The sequence below is a fragment of the Engystomops pustulosus genome, chromosome 1 (assembly GCF_040894005.1).
Source record: "Engystomops pustulosus chromosome 1, aEngPut4.maternal, whole genome shotgun sequence".
Taxonomy (NCBI): domain Eukaryota; kingdom Metazoa; phylum Chordata; class Amphibia; order Anura; family Leptodactylidae; genus Engystomops; species Engystomops pustulosus.
In genome coordinates, this window is record NC_092411.1 from 236,478,990 (window position 1) to 236,504,579 (window position 25,590).

At 37.7% G+C, this 25,590-nt stretch overlaps 1 protein-coding gene across 3 annotated transcripts in view; it reads left to right on the top strand.

Moving 5' to 3' along the window:
- NR3C2 (nuclear receptor subfamily 3 group C member 2) overlaps nucleotides 1-25,590 on the top strand; it is a 237,031-nt gene that overhangs the window by 186,267 nt on the left and 25,174 nt on the right. For all 3 annotated transcript variants that reach the window (XM_072121586.1, XM_072121578.1, XM_072121593.1), the window contains 2 exons: nucleotides 15,064-15,414; nucleotides 17,210-17,354. In XM_072121586.1, the coding sequence (XP_071977687.1) occupies nucleotides 15,064-15,414; nucleotides 17,210-17,354 (496 nt within the window). The remainder of the gene's footprint in view (nucleotides 1-15,063; nucleotides 15,415-17,209; nucleotides 17,355-25,590) is intronic.

The following is a 25,590-nucleotide window of genomic DNA, read 5'->3' on the forward strand; positions in this document are numbered from 1 at the left end:
AGCTACTGGGGGCCCCCCACATAAGGCATCCATGGGGCTGAGTGGGATTGTATCTTAAGAATCCATAATGTTTCAGGGGGGCTTAAATAAAATAACCATGAGGGGGCTATTTGGTATGATAAATTAAGGAATATTTTAGGGAACAGGAGACTGTTTTTTCAGAATATTTAATGCTGCACAAGTTCACTGCAAAATGGCCCACTAAGGCTCTGTCGCCCAGAGGCATATTGAAACCCGGAGCTGACCCTGTCTCGAGGTCTCTGCACCTATGCACTGATAGCATAGTACACCACCGCTTCATTGTGCATGTGCTGTTGGTTAGGTGCATGCACAATGAAGCCAGCGTGTAATACACTAGCTTTATTCAGGCAACACGCAGGTGTCAGGAGGATCAGAGATTGGTCCAATGATATCATATTCTAGGTAAATGTAAATGTTAACACACTCACAGACTGTGTGTTGTGTGGTGATTTGGGAAACTTAACAACAGATACACAAGATCCTGTACTACTTAAGTGCCTTAAATAGGTTGCTTTTAATTCTACACTTCCAGGTGAAATTACAAGGGAACAAGAAAATACTTAATATTTAAAACAGGTCATGAAGAATACCAGAAGTTACTGGGATAGGACATGGTAACTCATGGACCCTCTTTTAATGGTTTTACCACAGGAGTTTTATTAGTAAAAGTTATAGGTGTTTTGTGTGTTTTTACATATATTCTAATTTTATATCATACAAATTGATACATGACCCAGCTTCCTTTATTTTTAGTCTTAACGTGGTATTTTGTGCTCTCAGTGCGCTCTGGACTGTAACCTTTTCCTGCACCCTCTGAATTGGTGACCTTTAAGTTTACTTGGCATCAGTTACTAGTCCTATAGAGATGAGAAGTACTTTATATGTTTCCCTTCTTCATTCTTAGATGTGTCCTGCTGACTCATAGCTATTTCAGCATGCGACAAAGACACCTCCAGTAAAAATGTCAGAAACGTAGCTGATCTTTATCACGCCAAACAAGACATTTATATTTTACTTTGCATATGAATTAATAACCATCCTATAATACATGTGACCAGAAAAAACCAAAGGAGATCAATATATCCTTCTCAACCCCTTTTGTCTCCACATTTAAAGGGGTTGTCCAGTCACTATAAGTTCTCCATTGGATAGGGGTTAACTTGCTGTGGAGTCCCAGTGGTGGGACCCCATGGATCACTGTAACAGGGGTCGTTGTACCCTCAAATGAATAGGGAAGCTTGTTGCTCTTGTGCTTTCCTCCAAACTGTGCCCAATATACATATGTGACCACATAAAACAATCACAACAGCCTCCATGAACTTCAACTCCTCTCTATACTGGCTACTGTGACTTCATGTGATGCAATATGCTGTGATTTCATGAGAAATATGCTTGGTGTACAGTTTTCTAATGCTGCAAAAGCTATAGGACCTGCGATGATGTCACCCTGGTCATATGACATTACAGCTACATACAGAGATAGTATGCTGTAGCAATGCTTAGATACCAGGTACAACTATAAAGTTGGAATCTCAGAGTAACAATTTTTAGCTAAAAGAAAGGTGTCAGTTAGTTACTAGGTTTCTATGAGAACCTGTCACTACCTGTATTTGTGAAAAATGTGGTGACAGGTTCCCTTTAAGCTATTAGATGTGATTTAGTTTGATGATAAACCATCAATATTTGCTACACCTTTTTGTTGTGTTATCCATCAGAACCTGAACCATCTGATACCTTGTGATGTCTTCTCTGTGCATTTCTATTTAGTGTATGCCCATATGCAAACTTACTCTGCATTGCTCCTATAAAGTCTATAGAAATAGACGGCGCCTTTCATTAGCTTTAATAACAGTGTAACATTTTATTATTTTTAGTTTTGCTTGATGAAGTACTATACTTTGCGGTTGACTCACGCTGTGACCATGATTAAATAAATGTCTGTTGCTATTTGATAATAATTAATTCTCATAACTAAGTGATCCATGTCCTTAAAAGTTCTTCTGTAATTGTCAAATTTACTAATGATTGGTAACAAGTATTTATAGTGAGATTATAAGCTGGAGAATGATTACAATTTTGGAAGTTTTACAAATTATTTATGTGCTTTTGCTTCCCAGAAATGATCAGTTTTCACATTATATCACGAGTGAAATATAGACGAGTAGGACAATCCTAATGGTTTTATTACGCTGTGTATCTGGTGTTGGAAGTGTAATACCATGTAAAGGCATGTTTTAGTATTGTGATGATAAACAATTTTTCAATTTGTAAATTCATATTTCATGTACCCATGGTGGCCACAATGTGGTTTGGGAACAATGCGTGGTTTATTGGTCTCTTTCATGTGGAGAAGGAACTATCCAACCCTTTGCCAGTGTCCGGGCTATGGTTAGACCGTCCTGGATTGTTGGCAGTGACTTGCAAGCCACAGATCTGTTATCTTTTATAGCCAACGTGTCTTCTCCATTCCTGTGCTCTGACTGCAAAGACTGGATGAGAAAAACATACTGTAAATGCTTAGAAGCCTGCCAACTTACTCCTGAAACGTGAAGTGAGCTGGACTGTGGACGGGAGAATCTTATGATATTGTCGGAGATCTTTGGAAGGCTTATATGTACATGAGGGTATTTGTGTATATGCCCTGCAGATTCTTTGACTTTTTTGCCATTAGAATGATATGGATAATGTGGGCTGCACAATGATTTGGGAATATTTACATTACTTTCCTTTGTCTAATTTTTTACATGGAAACAGCAATAGTTTACATAGTTTCTATATGGCTCTGGACCCACATTAAGAGATCGATTGTTCAAGGTTCTATTGTTCTTATTGTTGATTTTTTCTTTTATTTGGGGTCAGTCATCAACCGCCAAGGGTGGGAGGGGGAAAAGTATAAAGAGGGAAAATGTTATTGTAATATGATTGAATGTCGTAGGAAGAATTGATGTAACTATGTTATGTGATGAATTTTGTTTGATTTGTAACTTTGCAGTTTTCTTTTTTTTATTTTTAATGAATGTAATTTGTAATTATATATATGTATTCATAAATATTGATTAAAATAAAAAGGTTCTAACCAAGGGTAATGCCAGAGAAGTCCCTGGGAAGTGGGTTTAAGATTGGGCTTACATCTAAAAGAATCAAAAAATTACTAATGTGTTTTGTCAATGTGGTCACATTTGTTTAAAGAACACCTGTCACTAAAATTGTATATCTCACACCAGTAATATCTGCTGGTAAAGGGTTAAAAGTCCTCCCCACATCACCTAAAATCATCTGCCACTGAGGCACTGTACCTTTATTACAGCTGTTTTTGTGATCTGCAAATGAGTAGACATGATTCATATTCTGAATAGAAGAGTCATGTTTTCTCCTGGCTGCCAGTGAACCACGCCCCCTTCTCTTGATTGACAGCTCTGTGTCTCTTCACATCCCAGCCTGAGAAGATAGGAAGTCCTCTCCCTGTCTATTTCCTGTCCTTACCCTAATGCAGTCCTTCTCACTGCATGGTGTATTTAGCAGTGAGCACTGTAGATCTTCTCACCATTTCATGCACCCTGTGATAGGGATGAGCCAAGTGGTGGTTGCAGAGCCATGCACCCGTGGGCAGAGCTAGCATAGACAAATGCAGAAAAAGTTTAGGGAACAATTTTACTGGTTTAAGGAGGCAGCTTTGAGCTGGGACCTCTGCACTGCATTTTTCAACAAAGACACAATGGGGGGAGGGGAGTGGGGAAGTAAGGCTCCCTTTAAGTAGTCAGGGTATGTAGCACTATTATTCAGTATACTATTAATGGGGACCAGCAATGTTGTGTGCCTTATGACATTGTGAACATCAATACTTGGTGACATGGTGTGTATATCTGCAATTTCATATGTTTTGCACTTGTAGCCAGAAATTTTGCATTTGTTCCTCATGATTCAGCAAGCTCATTCCTTTCCTTTCCAGTAGTTACTTTTTTCCATGTTGAGATGGGGTGAATGTGCTTTGTTCATCAAGGACTTTTGAGCTGGTAATATACCTGAGGTGAAGTGGTGGTTTTCATTTTAGGAGGTCCCTAACCTAAGGACACCAGACTTACAGGCGGCCCCTAGTTACAGACGGACCTCTGACCACTGTGACCTCTGGTGAATCTCTCTGGATGCTATACTTTAGTCTCAGGCCACGATGATCAGCTATAAGGTGTATTGCCCGGGGACTGCCTGTATTTTATAGGATTTTTCCTAAACTTATCAGTTCTTATGGGCCTGTTTATATGCCCCACTACGTGTATGGAAAAGGTGTTATTGGTCATAAAAGGCAGCTAAGGCTTTTACAAGTTTTGCTTTATATTTTGATAAATTATTATTTTATATATATGTATAAATATATACGCCTATAATTTTTTCCAGCTGACATGTGCATTTAACACTGTACTGTCTGTCAGTACATCAGCCTAGACACATGTCTTACTAGGTGGAGTTTCACAACCCTTATAATGTGTGTATATAATAAAATGCTAAAAATAACCACAAGGAACATATTTATAGTAACCACTAATCTTCTTGGCATGACTATGATATCTATGCTACCTACTCTACTGTACAACAAAGCTTTCACTTTGTCCACATATATTGCCCAGTTAGAGCTGGATCTGTGATCACTGTGCAATGTCATGTTTCATACGTAGCAGGGATGAAAGGACTCCATGCATTTTATAAATCGCTATAATGCACAGAGAAAAAAAAAAAAAAAAGACACAACGTGGTCTGTGATTCCGTGACCTATCACGGCTGTGTGTTTTAGCCCTTCCAGCTATCCAAGATACTTTTACTGTATGTGTAATGTCTTTCCCTAAGCGCTCGTGCACACCTCTGTTTTAAAACATCAGTGTTACATCTATGTGTCAATATTTAATGTTGACTTTTTGTCCATTTGTTATGCATTTTCCACGGATACTGTAAATGGGCAAGATCGATGGGCAAAGTCAGTGAAAAAGGATAAAAATGGTATAAATAAAACAGAGGAATGGGAACACTTATTTGTTAAAAAAAATGGTGCTTAGTGCCTCTTAAACTTGAAAGGGTTAGTGCCTATCCATGAAAAAAACGGACTGAAAACAGTAACATAAAAGACACAATATTAGAACAGGGAAGCTAGGATCATTGCAATATTATTTAACACTAGTGTGGATCCATAGATGTTGCACCTAAGAGTATGGCTAGATATCTATACATGAAACCTATTGTCCTAAAAGGGGAAATCCCTTTCAGGAAAAGAAAGCCAAACTAGAAAATAGTACCAATGCAGAAAATTTTATTGCATACAATACATTAAAAATTATTTAAAAACATCAGGGTGACAGCAGAGGAGGAAAACAGGGCATCACCGGACAGGATATGGAGGATAGTGGATACATAGATGGAGGGGTATAGACTGAACTTGAGTATGGGCAGTCGGTATAGTAATGTCACATACAAAGTAAGGTACAAGTGTCCCCCACTGACCCCCAGGCGAAGGCTCAATCGAGCCGAAACGCGCATCGGGAAGGTGCCATACCGGACAGTGGAGTGTGACTTTCAACACTAGGGTAAGACTTGCATAATTTTGTAGCTTTGTGTTGGCAATTTGGTTGATTGGACACTTGTACCTTACTTTGTATGTGACATTACTATACCGACTGCCCATACTCAAGTTCAGTCTATACCTCTCCATCTATGTATCCACTATCCTCCATATCCTGTCCGGTGATGCCCTGTTTTCCTCCTCTGCTGTCACCCTGATGTTTTTAAATAATTTTTAATGTATTGTATGGAATAAAATTTTCTACATTGGTACTATTTTCTAGTTTGGCTTTCTTTTCCTGAAAGGGATTTCCCCTTTTAGGACAATAGGTTTCATGAAAACAGTAACATATACATGACCCCCAAACAAAGAAAATCTATTTAATAGCAACTTCTGACAAAGCCAACAAATGTATGTATAGTACAATCACAAGGCGCATTGAATACTCTACTGTCTTCTTGCTTGGGACTTCATTTAAGTTATGCAACAATTGAAACGGTAGTGTTGGCATGCCTTGAATGATCTTTGTACAATACATAGAAGTGGATCAGTGATTCAGCCACAGTCATGAAACTGTCTATTTTATTAATGAGGCAGAAACTTGAAATACGTTTTCCCCGTTCCTGCTTTAATATAATATCCCTTATTATCTTGTAGGAGGTCACCTTAAATGCCCTTTCCAACCAGGGCTGAGTAAGATGAATTCATGGACTACATTAGTATGAAAGAAGACTTTCTTACAGTATTTTTTATATGTACTTTTTCCTGTCTTCCATGCGATCTGTGGCTTTTTTAGGCTTATTAAACAGGAATTCCTACATATAATAAATAAATAACATAAAGTTGAGATGAATACCTCAGTGGATCTAATTAAATTAGGATAATTTATTTTACAGTGTACTTTGCTGTGTTGTGCAGTTTTAAGTTTTGGAAAGTTAAATGTGTTTCAGCAAATGTTCAGAGGCGAATCTTCGAAAGAAAGAACATCTAAAGCATTTTTTCAAGGAACATACAAACTCAATTAGCAAGTTGTAATTGGTGATTGCGGTGACTGTTTCCTATTGTAATCAGTAGTGTTAGTCCTTGTGTTATTGCAGAATGTGCAGTTACTTTCTATACTGTATTTTAATCTCTAAATTAATTTTGGCAATAAATATTACTCAATCAAATAACAATTACATCCTGTGATCATCCTTGGCAGGCTTATTATATTTAGTTTTTTTTCAGGTTGATTCCATTACTATATTTCACCTATCAAGGCAGGAGCGGTTTTCCACCAAAAATTTTTTTCTTAATTTTTAATCTATAGTCCCATTGATATGATCTGTCTGAATGGATTATAGACTACATATAAAGTTTAAATTTCAACTGTCGGTAAATACATTCTTCCCTTTTCCACAATTTTAAGTTATGGAATACAATGATAGCTCTTCAAAAGACCTCCTCTTTGAGTAGACCAACCTCTTATTTGGGCCACATTTCACCCCAACCCATTTATTTTAACCATGTCTTTAACTAATGTTATTGAAATGTCACCAAATAAAGTGGTAAACAAATCATTGAAGGAGGAGGGTGGGGTAAGGAGTGGATCGGAGGGGATCAGTTATGCAGTGCGTGCATATATACACAAGGGTAATGATACAAAACCATGAAGGAAAAGTCACACAGTTGGTATCATGAGTTTCTCATCATCATCAGATTGGTTAAATAATTGGGTCACCCATATTGTACTTTGCAAATGTGTAAATTTGCATATGGGGTGTGCCAAGGACATCCGGACATCCCTCCAAGCAGTGACATATATTAGTCCACCTCATGACTTCTTGGAAGTGCAGCAGGAAACAAGACATCAGCAAAAGTTCCGAAAGTGGCTGCTAATGGGTCAAGTGACACAAAAGTACAATATGAGGGATCCAATAAGGGGATTGCAGTTAACCCTGGTAAACTTTGCATATGGCAATCTAAGGTTCTCAGCTGCCTTTTGAGTAACCATGTTTAGTGCCACCACAAGAAAGATCATTGCTTGATGATGCACATACTGGAGATAATCTTGAGTGGTTTCCCTTTAATATTTGCTTCAACCCTTTATTCATTTAGTTAACTGTAATTTGCTGTACATCTGTACTTCTTAATTGTATTCATATAGAGACCAGGGGAAACCACTGTGCAAGGTGAAAGGGCTGAATGAAGAAGTATTCAGCTGCAGAAACAATTATTTACTCTTATAACTCACACTCGAATTTTTCTCTGAATACATTAGTTCAAGCTACAAGTATCTTAAATGAAAGAGACAGCTACCCACATACCAGTCACCATGTCCCCAGGAGTTCGACCACACATGCCCCCTATGAGAGAGTCAGGCTTACCCCATTCATGCTTGAAAAAACTAAAAGGATCCTAGCACCACAATTAAAAATTCTTGATTCATTTAATACATATTAAAAAACAAAAAAGTTGGTATTGTCATCCATACTGGCTGACTCATTTCGGGCAACTTAAATTGTGTGCCCTTGGTCAAAGCCTACAGTAAATAAATTAAGATTTTTTAAATTGCAGTGCTGGGATCCTTCTCCGTTTTTTCAAGCAAAATTTTGTGGCTGCAGCCTAGGCAGCAACGAATCAGTGCATCAGAAGATTTTCCAATCAGCTGCAGTCTGAAGGCTGTTTGGTGAGCTGTACAAGTCCATTTCCTTCTAAGAATTATCTACATTACACCATACATACAGCCACAATGCCCTTGTTGATTTACCTTTTGATAGATGGCTAAGTAGATAGGTCTAAGCAAGTTACAGCGCTATGGATACCGGTAAGTTCCTCTGTAACCATTTTTTTTACAATTGAGCAATAGTATCACAAATTCCGACTAACAGATTAAATACACATGTGAGCTTTAACATTGAGAGGAACCTGTCCATAAGCGTGAAAGAACCCGTCGTAGTATTTTTCTTATAATAACCACGCTACAGTAAGGGAAATTATAATGTATATTTACACAAAAACTGTGGCTGGCTGATTTGCTAAACTCCTAGAACTCTCTCCCAAATGCCTGGCTCTGTGTACAAGACTGAGGGATAGACACCATATGGTCTGTCCTGTGAAATCAACCAGGCGTAGCCCAAGGAGATAATTCCATCTGTCACAAAAGAAGATTGTGCTGATACACAATGGAAGCAAACTTTTATTTTTAGGTTAATGGTGATGGTTAAAAAATATATTATTAGTTTTTGTTTTTAAATATAATACAGTACTACAGCATTGTTCAGTTTTTTATTACCATTCATTACTCCAATTGCTAGACTTTTAAATTTTTTAATATTATGTCATGTTTGTTAAAAAATGAGGTATTCTTTTATGGGCTGGTAGCGGCTGGCAACTAATGGTCCATAGCAGAAGCAAAGAAACTTTTTTTAGCAGGTTATAAATAGCCTGAAATTGCAATGAACTATATGAAGATCTGATATCGGCGTTTAAGGCTTGGTTTATGGCTTATACATAATAAATGTCAATTATTTTGGTGTTGATACCTACCCACACCATGGAATATTGTAAGCTGTTAGTAGCTACAAAATTTCTCCGCAAATTGTATAAATAAAAGTATTTGCTAAGGTCATATCAGCTATAGTTCTAGTGCTGGATATACAATAAAATGAGTAATTTTCAGGCAAACTTCCACTATTCTTCTTTATTTGTTACAAATCCATTTGGATTGAGAAAGATGAACATCAATATAAAGTCTCTTATATTGAAGCTAGGTTTGTTTGTTGATACACAGGAGATACATGTTGGGAATGCAATACAATCCAATATTTTGGTCAAGAAATCTTGGAATAACTCTCTACTTTCCACTGGTGGTAGTACTGTCTTTGAGGTTTATATGATGCAGCTTGCTCTCGCTTGTGCAGTAGTGAATTAGAAAATGGGTGGTTTGGGTAGCAGCCTATGCGCAATACTACCAGGGTGTCCGTAGCCACATGCACCACCCACCAAGTGTGATACTGCCCTGTAAATATAATAAAGAGAGGGACCTTCAACCTTGGAATCCTAATACATACAATTGCACTTTAAGGCTCTAAGGTATTCCAAAGATCCATAAATGCAGAACTGAAAGACAATAGGAAGGACATCCCCTTCTTTCCCAAGTAGCTTGGTTCTTGTTAAATATGTAAGTAGTAAATGTCAAACCATTAAAAAAATTGGCATGTGGTGGGCCCAGGGTCCATGTCCGTCTGAATGTGCCCCTGGACTTGTGAGTGTGTACCTCGAGTTTCTAAATATGGACCTACACACAAAAAAATATATACATTTATGTGTGGAGTTGTCTAATATTAACATCAATAACAGTCATAATTTGTTAAAAAAATAATAATCTAAGCATAGTTGTGTATAGTGCACAATTACAATGACCCAGGGGTGCTAAGGCAAGTTAAGAAGCATAAGTTTGGACCCAGTAGAAGAATCGGTTAGCAAGAGTTCCACTCCACTGCAGTGTCTCCACAAGCAAAGTTAAGCATTGGACTGCTCATATTGAACATGTTTGGTGTTTAATGCTTGATCAATATCGTCTCTTCCAAGGACACAAAGTAACTCTACTGACACATACGACTGAAAATTCCAGATCACCATAGGAATTTTGGTCTAGGCTATCTTTTGAGTTTTCCAGACCGGCAGGTATTCGACAGAAAGAATATTCCTGTCATTTTCCTTTCAGTTCTTTACAGCTATTTGCTGTGTTTTTGTGTTCACTAGCAGCCATTATACTTCCATTACTCTAAGGAAGGAAGGAAAACATCTAAATGAACAAATAAAATCATTTAACATGTATTAACCTAAATAAAGAATGATTTCAGGTACTTGTGAGCCATTTTCATGTGCGGATGGGTAAGTAAATGTATGTGCGTCTGTGGGAGTGCTCTGCTTTTCCATTAATGGTGATGCGTTCTATAGTAATGGAAATGTTTTCATTTGGTTCCAGGACTTTCTGTTATTTTAGTCATTGTACACATTAGCAGATGAACACAGCAGGAGTCTGATGGATCTGCTTTGTCTATATAGTTAATTGGTTCCTTGGCAACGTTGTAGACCTCCGTTTACAAATACTAATATTGAGACATCTATGACACGACAGTGGTTCTCGTAAGCAGAAGGTCTTTTCATAAACCAGCATAGAACATCTTACCTGACCTTCAATATGGAATTCTAACTTACACACACAATTATTTATTGGACTCCAAGGTAACATTTTTAAGATCACAGTCATTTTAATAATAGTGTTATTCTATTTGAAAAGCATCGGTGCACGGTGGCGCATCATGTTCTGGCCTCCTGATATATTCAGCAGACGGCTGCTGATAACAGCCAAAAGTTATATCTAGCATGCTGGTCCACTCTTCTGCCTTGGAAAAGTCCTCTTCACGTCCCTCCACTACCACTTGGATTGAGATTATTTAAAGTTTTAAAGTTTTCTGGCTTGTAAGCCTTGATAGATCTCCCCCAGAGAGTAACAATGTATAGAAAATATGTATTAAGTGTATTTTGGTTTGCACAACTTCCATTGCAGTTTTGCATGAAATCCGGTGCTCAACTATTGGTACTAGGGACAAAAGTCCAAAAGACGATTGAAGGAAGTTGCATGCTTGCTTTTTGGGCTAAGTCGTGTAGCCAAACTTCTAAGGCCCCTTCTACACTTGCAAGTGTGATGCGATGAACTCGCACCGCATGCTGCTCAGATCCCACGGCCCGAACACTGCAAACCGGAACGGAACTCAGCATGTCAGTTCAGTCCCGGTGTGCAGCGTTCGGGCCGTGCGATCCGAGCAGCATGCGTTGCGAGTGTGATGCGAGCCTTACTCTTACTACTATATACACCTAATACCCATCTCCACTTAGTGGATGAATATCTGTCCTGAGTGCATGCCTTGTTAAAGTAGAGTGACCTGATAGTGACCAGATAAGTCCCATAAATAATTGAGCTATAACGATATGGATAAAAATGAATAGAAAAGAATATTAGAAAATAAAACATTTTGGATATAAAATATAAAAAGAATATCCCTTTAACAGAGAAGTGTAAAGACCAGTGACTCGATGTAACCATAGCCCACATCATCCTTGTCTAGCCGCCATATAATTAGATAAGAAATAGGGTCTTGCTAGTGGAAATAGTAGTTGAACAGCGCTGACCTATTTCATTACAGGTAGAGACAGTAAGAACATTGCAGTAAGAGCATTTTCAAAAATCATTTGCCTTTAAAATGACTTAAAAGGTAAAATAGAGCGACATCTCTGCAGCATGAATATTCCTGATCACGGCAGCATATTTCCAGACGGTCATTGGCTTTGATTTCCACTAATATGGAAGGCACCACGTCTCTTACTAATGCTGTACACCAGCTTTCTTAATACACTTTGTTAATTTTTACAAGTTCATCATGAAATATCTCACTTAGTGACCAGTGAAATTGCCATTTGCTAAATACTGTAGTCATAAGCGTTTAGCTCTCGTAAAGTTTAGAAGACGACTCATTTGAATCCATTAGAATCACAGTGGAGAAAAGAACTGCAGACATAGCGCTTCACACAGGAGAAATGAGAATATGCCACTAAGCTGTTTTACATGATTGTCTGTGATTGCCTACCAGGTAGACGACCAATGTACTTCCTCTAAAAAATCTCAAATCAATTAAAACAGCCCTATGGAGGACAGCGTATATCTACACTAGATTGTCAAGGTTATGTAGGTGTAGATATTTTATAGCTATCACAGCACTTGTTCATCTAGTAGAATATAACACAATGTGCTTGATTTAGAGGTTTGAGAAACTAATATGTATATTATACACTGTGACACCTTTGTATGTGTCTAGAGAATTGAGATTCACACACATTTCCTGTGTGTTGGTATTGGTTAAACGGAATCCGTCACCGCAATGAAACTACCTGGACTAACTGCTATGTTATGTAGGGCTATGCTCACGCATACCATTGTTTTTTTTTCCATTTGTTCCTTCCATGTCAAAAGTTTACTTAAGAAATATGCAAATGAGGCCAAAGTCCTTTGAGGGTGTTAGTAGACCACCTCAGGGTTCCAGCTCCATGGCAACAACAATGCCCCCTACTGCACGTCCACCGCCCCGAAGCTTCTCTCATCCTGCCCCTTCTTCACTTCTGAATCCAGCAAGATGTAGAGGCGGAGCCCCAACTGGTTCCATTTCTGCATTTTTCATTGTAGTTTCTAGTTTTAGCTTATTACTTACAGCTAAATTTAGTGGAAAACACACCATTTTCAGTTAAACGTTCTTCCCCATCAATTACCCTGAAAAAAACAAAAAATGTGAGTAGCGCCGATTCAGTACCATGCAGAGGAACATTCCCTTACTGGGCTTATGAATGGGAGATGAGCTATATCAGCATTGGCATATCATATTCCTCTAGTTTTGCCAGTCAGAAATCTACCGTATGTTATTTGCAATGTCAGGAGGTCACATCACGAGTAATAATAAAATGTGATGGCATTTGTTCTTCTCAGAGCTGATATTGCAGTATTTTAACATAAGATGTAACTTTCCATAAAATTGTCTCTCTGGTATTACATTGTAAATGAACCGTTTCTATTACAATCAGTTTTGGGACATATATTACAAAAAGTGTATATTGGATACAGAGTTCTAGTTGAGCTTTATTCCCCATATCATCAGCCTTTTGGGTAAAAAATGATGCCTCTGCCCATATGTCGCATGCCCTCATATTTCATTTTTATAGTTTTTACAGAAAGATTATAAAAGAAATCAATTGCAACTATTAGAGGTCCAGTGTCATGGCATTGGGTATCAGCTAGTGCATTGCCCCTAAAAAATATTTCATATCATCTGCCGGCAACATCACCTGGCAAAATGTACAAAACAGAACATGGTATAAAAATAGAATTGTACCTGGTATATGAGACACTTATATCTGAAATTAATGTGGAAACAGGAAATCAGGTGGAATATATGACCCAGTTTAATACTAATTTCCGGAATAAACAAAACCCTTAGAACCTTTTGGCTCTGCTCATAGATTACACATTTTGGAAGTGCATCTGAAATTTCTAAGAAAAGTGATACTGGTTGAAGTGGTTGGTTGTATTGTGTCAGAATTTCAGTCTGTGCTGTGCCAAAGGTGCAGGGGCACTCTGTGGTTTTCGGAAATTTAAGAAAACTTATTCAATCTCCTCTATCAATCAACTTCTCCCTCAGGAAGACGGCTGTGCAAGGTTTTGCTTTCTTGTTACCTGATCTTGTACCTGTTGTGTGTCCTGACTTATGTCTGGAGATCTTACCTTGTATTTGTGTTCTTATTTGTTCTGTTCCTTGGTTTTATTCTATTCTTGGATCTGTGACTTGCATTAGATTTTTACAATCTGTCTTGTTACCTGTTGCTCAGTTCTGGCTTTTAGCTTGTACCTAAATCTATGTGACTTACCAAGGATTTTGGTGACCTTCGTTGTTACATGTAATCGTTTCGTCTTTTCCTGGATCGTTTTGACCTTTTATGTTACTTATGTGTCAGACATTGTTTTACTATGTTCTTAAATCTTTGTGATTTGCTTTTTACCATCAATCTCATCACTTACCTTGTGTGTTCCCAAGGCAGCACAGTGGGTATACTGCAGCGAATTAGGATAGTTAGATTTTTAAGGACAACCATTTGTGCTTGTTACTTTACGGATTGTTACAGATGTATTTTGGTTGACCTGATTTTACTTGTGGTATTTCCCTTTGTTATGCATCCCCTACAGTTGGTGACCTCTGATTGTGGTCGATCACCTTTTGACTGTTTCAGGTCTGTCTGGTTGTCTTATGTTGTGTAGGCTAGAGTATATATTTTGTGCAATTTTACCTGGTGTTCATAACATTTTGTCCTCCAGGTCTTTTTGTTATTTCTATATTGAAGTGAAATGCACATCCCCCACATGGGGGTGAAAAGATGAAAAACAGGGAGTCAATTGCATAATGCTTGTTGGATTATACCAAAGGCAAACCAATTTAGGGTCCTATAGAGTTCACACTTATTGGTCCATTCATCTGCCAATGTAATTTTTTGTCATACTAGGTCAGTCCTTATGATTGATAATGTGATTCACTTGTATCACCGATATATCATATGCTATGCAACAGTAAAAATCAGATTCCTAACATAAAAACAATTCAGGACATAAACAGACAGGTTGAGTTCATTTCGGTGACGATAGGTTCAATCCAGGAAATCGTGCAGCATGCAGGGCTAGTTTCTCCTGATTCTCTTACCGAACTCACTTGTGGGCAACCGACGCAAGAACCAGTTGAAGATATATTGGATATTTGAAGACTTCTTTATAGAAGGACATTGTATAATGTTTATATAAATGTCTTTACGTCTACACTATGCATTAATTGTCCAATCCTTTACAGTAAGTTCACATACATTTTTTAAATACTATACCATAAAGTCTCATTATCTTTTTGTTCTTGTCATTTTAGCTCGAAAGTCAAAAAAATTAGGAAAATTAAAAGGAGTCCATGAAGAACACCAGCAACCTCCACCACATCCACAGCCTCCTCCACAGAGTCCAAAAGAGGAACCTACATTCACATCCACCTCAAAAGAGACTTCAGTTTCCACAAACACAACAATTGTTCCAATTATATCTGCTGTATCCCCTGCACTTTCCCTGTCAGCAGCTGTGATACTTGAAAACATTGAACCTGAAATAGTGTATGCAGGATATGACAGCGCTCTGCCAGACACAGCAGAGCACCTCTTGTCCAGCCTCAACCGTTTGGCCGGAAAGCAGATGATACAAGTGGTGAAATGGGCAAAAGTAATTCCAGGTAAATGAACCAATGAATTGTTTGTTTCTTTCAAGCAGACTTGATTTTTGCAGATCTCTAGTCTTATTCTATGTAATTCATGGCATTCATTCTGGGGCTTTTCCGGGAAATATGCACAGATCTTTTTGATAAATATGAATGAGGTCCTGAAAGCCTGTTCACTAGTCATGTACTGTACTCTAATGTCTGTTATAGAAACTACAATAGAAATCCACAAGAAATCTGCCTCATCTGACCTCATGATTGTACAATTTTTTCCCCAATTTTTTGAAATACCGCATTTTTCGGACTATAAGGCACACTAAAAATCCTCTGATTTTCTCAGAAATCAAAGGTGCACCTTATAGTCCAGTGCGCCTTATATATGAACCGCACTTACAGACAACAGCTGCCTGGAACTGTGCACAGGTCTGCCACCTGCTGGTCATTCATCGTTATAATCATAACGTGCGCCTTATATATAAACCTAGAAGTTTTGGCAGGCATTTATTGATGGTGCGCCTTATACTCCTGTGCGCTTTATAGTCTGAAAAATACTGTATATGGAACTGAGAAAATGTGCTTAAAATTAAGCAGAATTGACAAGTTTAGTTTTTTTTCAATAGGGCAAAGTTATAAAGGCTTAAAATGTTTTGCTGTTTCTATCGGTGTTTTCTTTCTTCTTTCTTTCTTTTAGTAACTTCATAATGTTCCTCTGTGTCTTTCTATTGAGCTTTTGTGTTTTAGTCACATTGAGATTAAAAAGATGTCTCTTCCTGTTATATAATAAAGTGTTTAGGAAATGTGTCCCTCTGCTATGTGAGACCCAGGCAGGGGAGAGCTTTATTAGTTTGCTTTAGTCATCTCTATATTCCACATTTAGCAGCGGTAGAACTGGGAAGACATTATATAAACACTAATTCACCTCTCCCTGCACAACATGAGAATCTTTAACATTACTGCTTGGAATTGCTGAGCATTGTGGAACTAGCTTTGTTTTTCCTCCATTACGTGGTGTTTTAGGCCATCTTCATACATTTCTGATGATCCACCAGTTCCTCTCCAGCCATTTACATAAATCTCCTCTTTGGTTTACTCATACCTAGAGCAGTTAGGTTCTAATATTTAGTCCTCAAAATGGGATAATGTCTAAAAGCTTCACAGCCAAATTATTTTTCTAAACTTCCCCCAGGTTAAACCTTTACATGTAAAGCTGCAGTTTACAACACATGGTTAAAAAGTAACTAAACCTTGAAAGCAAATTTTCTTTACTTCAGTGCAGATTACCAATATAATAGTGAACTTTGTAATATACTTTATTAAGTAAAGCAGCTTCTCTGTGTCTTTTTCTGCTCTTTCTCCTGCAGTGAGCAGTGCACCAGACAGCCTTCTGACGTTGTACCTTTCAAATAGATAAGGAGGCTAATGATTAACTCATTCCATATTTAGAGCATATTTCCCTTCATGATTAATTTCTCTGAAGAGACTACCGATGCTTGATTTTGATGGTAGATTTCCTGTAAATAAGGGAGAAAGTTGGAGAGAAAAGGACGCAGGAACATATTTCTTTAAATAATACAAAATTTACTATTATGATTTGCACTATGGATTTATGTATTTTTGTTAAGAGCTGAGTTACACTTTAAGTGTCTCTAGAGCAGCTCCATGATATGCAGTGCCCCTACAGTTGACCCACATTATTGTAGCTTAAGACTGTAATAATATAAGCGGTTAGATAATTATTTATTAAGTTATATTATATTATGTTTTGATTTAGTGTAATTTATGATTTCCTATTAATTTGTGTTTTTTTTAGGATTTAGAAACCTGCCGCTTGAGGACCAAATTACTTTAATACAGTACTCCTGGATGTGCCTGTCGTCGTTTGCCTTGAGCTGGAGGTCATATAAACATGCAAATAGCCAATTCTTGTATTTTGCTCCAGACCTGATATTTAATGAGTAAGTATTCTATATATAAATGTGTAAGAGCTGGTAAAATTCTATTTAGGTTCAATGTCATTCTTGTATCTTGGAAGTCCTGGGGCAGAATATCCTGTTTTGGGTTCCTGAATTTCAGACCTACATTGTCTTCAGATGGATCCAGTTACTTATAGACAATCATTACAGTCTGGTACCTTATGATTTCTATTGTCTGACACCTGGAGCTCAGTTTTACGCTGGATTTCTTAATTAGTCCAGAAATTATACCTGGAAAAACAATTACAACACAAATCAAAGACATATCTACTTGTATATTTAACTCTATCAGGACTTGGCTCTTTTTTGTTTTTGCGTATCTGCTTTTTACTCCCCTCATTCAATTAGCTATACATTTTTCTATTTACAGAGATGTGTGGAGACTTGTTATCTGTTATTTTGTTTTTGTACTTTCTATGCAATGTAATGCTGGAAGAAAATTCCGATTTCGGTGAAATTGACAATCATATTTGCTGCATTTTCTTGCGGCCTTGTTTTTGGGGATTTATTTGAGTGGCCCGCCTCGCCATTATTCTATGATAACTGGGATACCAAACTTATGTAAGTTTTACTAGGTTTTAGTAGATTAAAAAAAGATTGTACAAAACAATTGCCATTTTGCCAAATTCTGTGGCCAGTAACTTTTTCATACTTCAGTGTACATAGCTATGTGAGGTGTTAGTTTTTGCGGTAGGTGCTGGTGTTTTAATTGAAGTCAATTTGGGAACTATATGACCATTTTTAATTAAAATATTTATGGATAAAGTAGTTGCGTCATGAAAAACAGTACCTAAATAGATTTATGATATAGAAACACGTTTTGATGTAACTCTCTATATGCTATGATGTACTGCTTTATGTATAAATGTAATGATAACATTTTAATAAAAAGAATAAAAATATATATATATTTATAGATATAAAAATGGCAAAAAGTGACGGACATTTGGACACTATTTTCAGTTATGGTGTTCGCGGCTGGGAATGTATTTATCTTTTTCATATATATATATCTTTTTTATATTTTGATAGAACAGGCATTTTGGGACATGTTGAATGGCTGCATGTAACATTACATTTCCTGCATGACAGCCACTACAGGATAAAATGTGTCTAAAAGCAATTTCCCCCTGCAAAATAATTTACTTTTTCTCCCCTTATATTAACGGGGATATATAGTAAAGTATATCACATTTAAACTTAAAGGGGTTGTCCACTTTCAGCAAATAAGTGATATTGTTTGTATAATGAAATGTTATGCAATAATCTACTTTATCAATTCCTCACTGTCTTCTAGATCCAGCTTGCTGTCCTTCTATCGGAAGCTTCATTGTTACTTCCTGTGGATAAAACCCGGTCCTTGGTCATGTGATATCACACAGGTGCACGTCTCAGTAAATATCACACACCTCTGATAACTCTCTCTTATACTAATGTGCATCTGTGTGACATCACATGACCAGGGACCCGTTTTTAGCCACGGGAAGTAAACAATTAAACTTTGCATAGAAGGAGAGCAAGCAGAGTAAGCAGTGAGGAATTGATACAGAAAATGTATGTTGGAAAATTGTATCACTTTTTATCATACAAACAATTTCATTTATTTGCTGATATTAGACAACCCCTTTAACTACCGTAAACTGTATGGGTCATTGGGACAACACTTACAACATCATAAATCATCATGGTGCACTTATGGCCTGAATAATTTCTTACTGTTATTTTTTAGCTAATGAGGGTTACATATATGCAAGACTCTCAAGACTTTATGACTTCTTAGCCTTGTAGACTTTATACACCTTCCAGGATCATGGATAATAAATTATTTGTTTTCATTGAAATGACACTATAACATTCATCTCATAGGGCTTTGTCTCTGTGAGGCTTTCTAAATCATCATCCTTCTCTCACCCCCAAAACATAAAGTCAGAAAAGGTGTCCTGAAAGAACATTATTTTTCATTCTTTAAGAATTCCAAGAAGAGTGGATAGGCATTTATCTTTTTAAACCAATATATTCAAGTTAATTTTGCTCTTTTCTGTATAAAGTAATCTTGCCGAGCTGAGATATTTCTTCAGTGCAGATTTTTATTTTTCCATTTATCCGAGTAGCGTTGACGTTTTATTGCTTATTCACTATTTTCATTTCTCATTCCCTTGAGTGGGATGCTCTTTAGTACAAATATTTAACATGTAAGAAAGAGGGGGGAAAAGTCTCTAGTGATTGAAATTGGTTTTCCCGCAAGTTAACTTGTATGTATTAAATCCCATTCAGTTACTGGGGCTGTGAAAATCCTACTGCCTCATCCTGCAATGAATATTAGTATATTGTGAGAAGTATGATGGATGGATGGATCGATAGATAGATGGATAGATAGATAGATAGATAATAAAATCCAATAAAAATCCAACCCAACACCTCATCAATATTAGCAAGACAGGTTGCCTATTGTTATTGTGATCAAATTTTGGCATTAAGTTCCCCATAATTTTGTCAAAATCTGTGTATTTTATTTTAGCTGCCCATAAATCATTACAAAGTGGTCAGTCCATTGGTGCTGAAAATATGACTTGACCTGATCTTAAATTTATTTTTGTTTTAACTCATTAATACATATAATTGACTGAGTTTTACAGATATTCGAGATGAATAGTTACACAGTATATACCATTCAAAGGTTTTTTTTAAATTAAATCATTATGTTTTGTAGCCAAATTTGTCTCTTGCCCCTGTAGTATCATTGTATAATAATAGTAGATAAGGTGCATAAAGGGAGGGGGGGGTTAATAATAAAAGATTCTACCCCCTGCCTCTTAGTGGATCCTGCCTTGTCTCAGCCACACGCCCTGGTAAATAAAGATCATTAGAAACATTTCTGTAATTTGCATTCAGATATTTTAAAGAGGACCTGTCACCTTAAATAATCCCTCTAGGAGCTGCTTACCAAAGTAAGCAGCTCCCTAGCCCTACCCCAGTAATAGCAGTGTTAAATTGCTAGCTTTATAGGAACATACCGCATACTGCAGTACATAGCCCTCAGAATGCTGGACCAAGCTTACAGCTGTCTGAGGAGGCGGTGAGTGCCGCATGAAGCCTGGCAGTCACCGCCGGCACATGGTGTGGTAGGGGCGGTCTGGGAGAGAAGCTATGAAAAGGGGAGCGCCTCCGACTGCCCCTTTATGAATATGCCGGACCGCTGTAAGCTTGGTCTGGCCATTGGAGTGCTATGTACTGCAGTGATTTAACACTTCTACATCTGGGGTAGGGCTAGGGAGCTGCTTACTTTAGTAGGTTTTATGCAGGGTGACAGGTCCTCTTTAATGTTTTGTTCAATGTAACTTTTACCACAAGCTAGTTGTTACCATTAATAAATCTGTACATTTTGCATTACTGATGTTTTGAAATAATGGACAAAAATGGAGCATAAGACAACCTGCCACTTTAATATATGCTCAGTTTTCAGTGTCTCTAATACCATCAATCACACGGAATAATCATCATAGACATATGGATATATGTAAGCACTTTGGCCGAATGTGGTTTTGGCTTCCTAAAATAACTTCCTAATATTCAAAGCAATTGACTGCACGAGATTGAGTCACCGGGTCTGTCGAGAATGAGCGGAAATAAAACGTGGTGTAATTATTAGAGAGATGAACTTGGATGAACCACCTTCTATAAGGGGAAATATTTGATCTTTCTCTCTGTAGTTACAGATATTGTATATCTCTGTGCTGTGGGATTGTAATCCTTACACAAATTCTTTAATTTTAAGATTTTGTTACTTTACAAGCTTCCTGCAATTGTCTGGCGCAAGTCTTTGGAATGTATGTTGGGAGCTGATTATGACTTTGTTGTTTTATGCCATTCTTAGCGATATATTCGTTCATCTGAATAGTGATATAGTGAACAACACAGAATAGGCAGGAAGTGTTGCCATGTGAACATAGAAAAAATTTTTTGGATAGGCTATAACTTTTGTCGTAGTTAAATACTAGTTTAGCAATTAGCTAATGTGTATTTTAGTAAATACATAGATTGGCCATAAAACAATTCTGTTGCGTGTTTTCATACAGACATTGTGCCCCAGCACTTGATGTTCTCCCCACACGTAGCACTGGGTTCAATCTTAGAGGGTTCAATCTCTCTGGTATTGGGCCATAACCTTCATCAGGAACTGTCGCAGATTATAACTAATGTGGCGGCCCACTAGGTGCTCTCCCATGGCCCTCTCTTTACCTCGGCACAACCCATTCTGCTCCCCTCCCTGCCCACATGAAGTGGAGGGGGCATAAGTGGGGTTACAGTACAAATCTTGAAAAGTCCTCAGCATTGTGTGGAAAAACTTATGAGGAAAACTTATATGACTTGATATGATACAATGTTATATGTGTAAATATAAGAAACTTCAACAAAAAGGAACTCTAAAAAAAAAGAATTATATGAGTAAATTATCAAGTGACTGGATTGTTAGACGGTGCAGAGACATAACCCAAATTTACTAAAACATTTCTAAGAAATAACAATGGCACAATGTAGTGTTAAGAGAAAAGAAAAGTCTCAGAATTGAATTTTCATGGGGGTTGCAGACATTAGAAGTGACAGGTCTGTCTATCTTCTGCTGCTAAATCTATACAGGCCGCCAGACGTTACCTGGCATAAACAAGACGAAGAAAATGATGACTCCCAGCTAATAAAAAGCAAACCATACCAGTCGCTTTAACCTTGCATTCAACCAGTGTAAATATGATATTCTCCATTCACCTGTCCGTATTTTCAGATGATGATAATTTGTTTGCAGTCTCAGAAATTTGGGATTAGCATTGCATAATGTTCTGTAAGATTGCAGCCACCTCTTAATGACCTTTTAGTTATAAAGCCTGTAATTCTTCTTGGTATTCTGATTTCTATAGTAACGGTAAGCAGGATAAATTCACACAACAAGCTGTACGGTTTGTGACATGTTTTTATTTTTCAGTGTGAACATCATGTCTGCTTACCTGTTTGACTTATTAGCTCAGTTTTTATACCTCTTCTTTGACCTTTGTGTATTTTATGTTGTTTTGACTTTGAAGGTGTTAATATTCTGGATGGTTTTTATTTGAAATGTTAGGAGGTGATAATCTTTATATAGCTTGTTATCTATTTATCCCTTTAACAGTTTGAAACAAACATTTATCACCTATACACAGGACTCCCCCTCAGTCACTAGAAAAGTCTCCTGTTTTTGGAGGCATTTGATCAGAGCAGATTTGTCTATGTTTCAATGGAACTGAGTTATTCTACTCTCAGCAGTCAGACCTCCTCCAATTATATGTTTTTTTGCTTATCATTGGGCTTGGGAATAAAACTTTCAGTGTTTTCAGCTCAGTCCCATTCTGGTATTTATGACCAACCCAAAGTAAAGGGTCTACCTACAGTACAGTATACGAATAGCCCTTACAAAAAGACACTCATGTCAATCCAGTAATTTAAACCAAGGGGCCCCAAAGCATTGGACCTCAAAATCCAATGCCTGTCACCCCTATTCTTTAGGGGCTGTACATTTTCAATAGCTGAAAATCTCAAAATGTCTGGGTCTGCATTATGAAAGTGTTACATGGTCTATCAACCTAGTCACCCCTTCTTCTGTTCTAATTGATCTCTGGTGCTCCCTAAACAAAAAGGTTTCTTATGGTCGTCCCAATGTAGAAGCGCTTACAGGAGCACATTATTAAATATACTACAAACTCAGTATTGTATGTAAATATTTGCTTAATACGGACCTTTAGTCTCCAAATTCAAAAAATTTGGTCCTGAGGAATTGACCACAAAATCTCAAATTTTTTTGGTCTTACTTCTGCATCGTGCTACTCATTAACTCGGTTTTGATTGTCCTGCCTCTCCTGAAAGCTATCAACGTTTTTTTCTTTACTGATGGGCCTAAGTCTTTGTTATTTTGTAATATGTGCCAATCCTTATCTATGGCTGTCCTAATAACGTTAGCCAATATTGAAAAGTCAAAGGCAACTCTGCTTCAAGATTGCATTTCTCTCTTTTTGTAACACCCTATTGAATGCTTCTTAAATCAGGGGGGATGGGTAACCTCTTTTCGCTAGGTGCACTTTCAAGTCCTCTGCCTGTATTTGGAACCCATTATCTGTATTATATTAGGGATGGTAACTGGGATAGTCGAGGAGTGCAGTCCTTGCCGTGGGTTTACTGAACACTGTACTCATGATTACCTCCCCTTCCCCCTCCTCCATAAGCACATCAAGGACTTCTAAACTCCTCCCGCCTATTTTGTGGGTGAAGAATTATTCGTACTGTTCACCTTGCTTAATTTTACTATCTGTGCTCTCCCTATAGCAATGTTAAAGGTTAGCACTAATGTTATGAAGTATTTTTTGTAATAAAAAATATTCTTAGATAAGTGATGCAACAAATGCCCCTCCTATGCAAAGAAGTGTCAGGCCACTGGTTACTTATTCTCCTCCCGGGACTTTGCTCCAGTCATTTCAATGTGACATTCCACTCTTCATATGGTTATACTTAAGGTTGCTAAACCTGCAAATGTAAAGCATTCATATCCAATGGCCGCCGCTTGAGATTTATGAAGTGCAACGGAAGACGCCAAGTCATAAATTAGTGTTTTGCTTGGTAGGAAAATATGTTGTGTATTGATTTGTGCTACCAGCACTTGGGCCCACATAATTTAGATGAAGGCAATGGATGCTGGACTAAGGATATGAAGTTCAGTTTTTCTTTTTAATCTTTTTTGTTCATACTGATAAATGTTGGAAGTAAAGAGCCGTAGAAAAGGCAATGAGCCTCATGCATGAAACGTGAAAAGACCCTAAAAAGGGGCACACAAAAAAGTGTACGAGCAATACTTCAAAAAACGTTATTTAATGTACGAGAAAAAGTGCCTCCCTAAAAATAAGGCTGTCGGTAGTACAGTATATGCTTACATCAGGTTGCTGCAGTATGGATATGTCTAGGGTGCAGCTGCACAGGGACAGGCTGTCGCTTTAAAGTGCATTAAATTCCATGTAGATGCCAGCGATAATGAATTTCATGGCTGGCAAGTAATGATTGTGCTGTTTTGGGCTCATGTAATGCTCCAGCACAGGAGCCCTCTTCAGTCTGTATCTGCCACTGCCACCGCATAAACTTTGTGTGCTGTGCTATATTGTATTCCTATATATAGGAATTCTTATCACAGATGCTATAAAGGGAACCTGTCAGCAGAAATTCACATAATAAACCAGTACTTGTATCTTTTGAAGAAGATTTACACCCTCCAGATCATGGACTAGTGTGGTAGCATCACCCAGAAATTCTAATTTAACCTCTTCACGCTCTGTACTGTACATGTATGGCGCAGAGGTTTGGAAGCTATATGAAGAGAAAATGTGCCAATGTCACCACATTTGGATTTTTTTTCCAGCTTCCCAGTACAGGGCATGGAATAATAAATAACGTAACTGAAAATTCAAATTTGTTATGCAAAAAAAAAAAAGCCCTAGCTCTGAACATGGAACAATGAAAAAGTTATGGATTTTTGAAGGTGGAGAGCGAAAAATTAACGAATAAACCCTGCGTCCTTAAGGCATACAAGTGAGATGTAAATTGGTTTTGACCGCGTCGAGTGGGACTACATTTGGGAAGTTTTGGAAAAGATGGGATTTGGGAAGCAGTTTATTGCATGGATAAAACTGCTCTATAATGGAGCCTCTGCTAGAGTTAGCATAGATCAGTGATGGCGAACCTGTTAGCGATCGAGTGCCCAAACTGCGACTCAAACCCCCCTTATTTATTGCGAGGTGCCAACCAAAAATTAAAGCAGTAAGTTATTGCTCCCTATTCTTCAACAACTTTCAATCTTAGTGGCCTCCTGTGGACAGCAGCATAGTAGAAAGATGGAAAATTTGCATCAGTTTAGCTTCTTTCTAGTATCCCTCTGTGCACAGAGAATCATAGGGCCAGCAGGAGGTCCTCCAATGATAATGCAGCTCTGTTTACACATTCTCCCTCTTCCTACAGTCCCTAGTAACTAAGTAAGTATCAAAATATGACTGAAAGCAGCATCTTTTAAGTTGCTTGGAACTGCAGAAATATTCTTTGAGTCCTGTTTGATGTGGTGGGATGATGGCCCAAGTGCCCACAGAAAGGGCTCAGAGTGCCGCCTCTGGCACCCGTGCCATAGGTTCGCCACCCCTGGCATAGATGGTAAAGC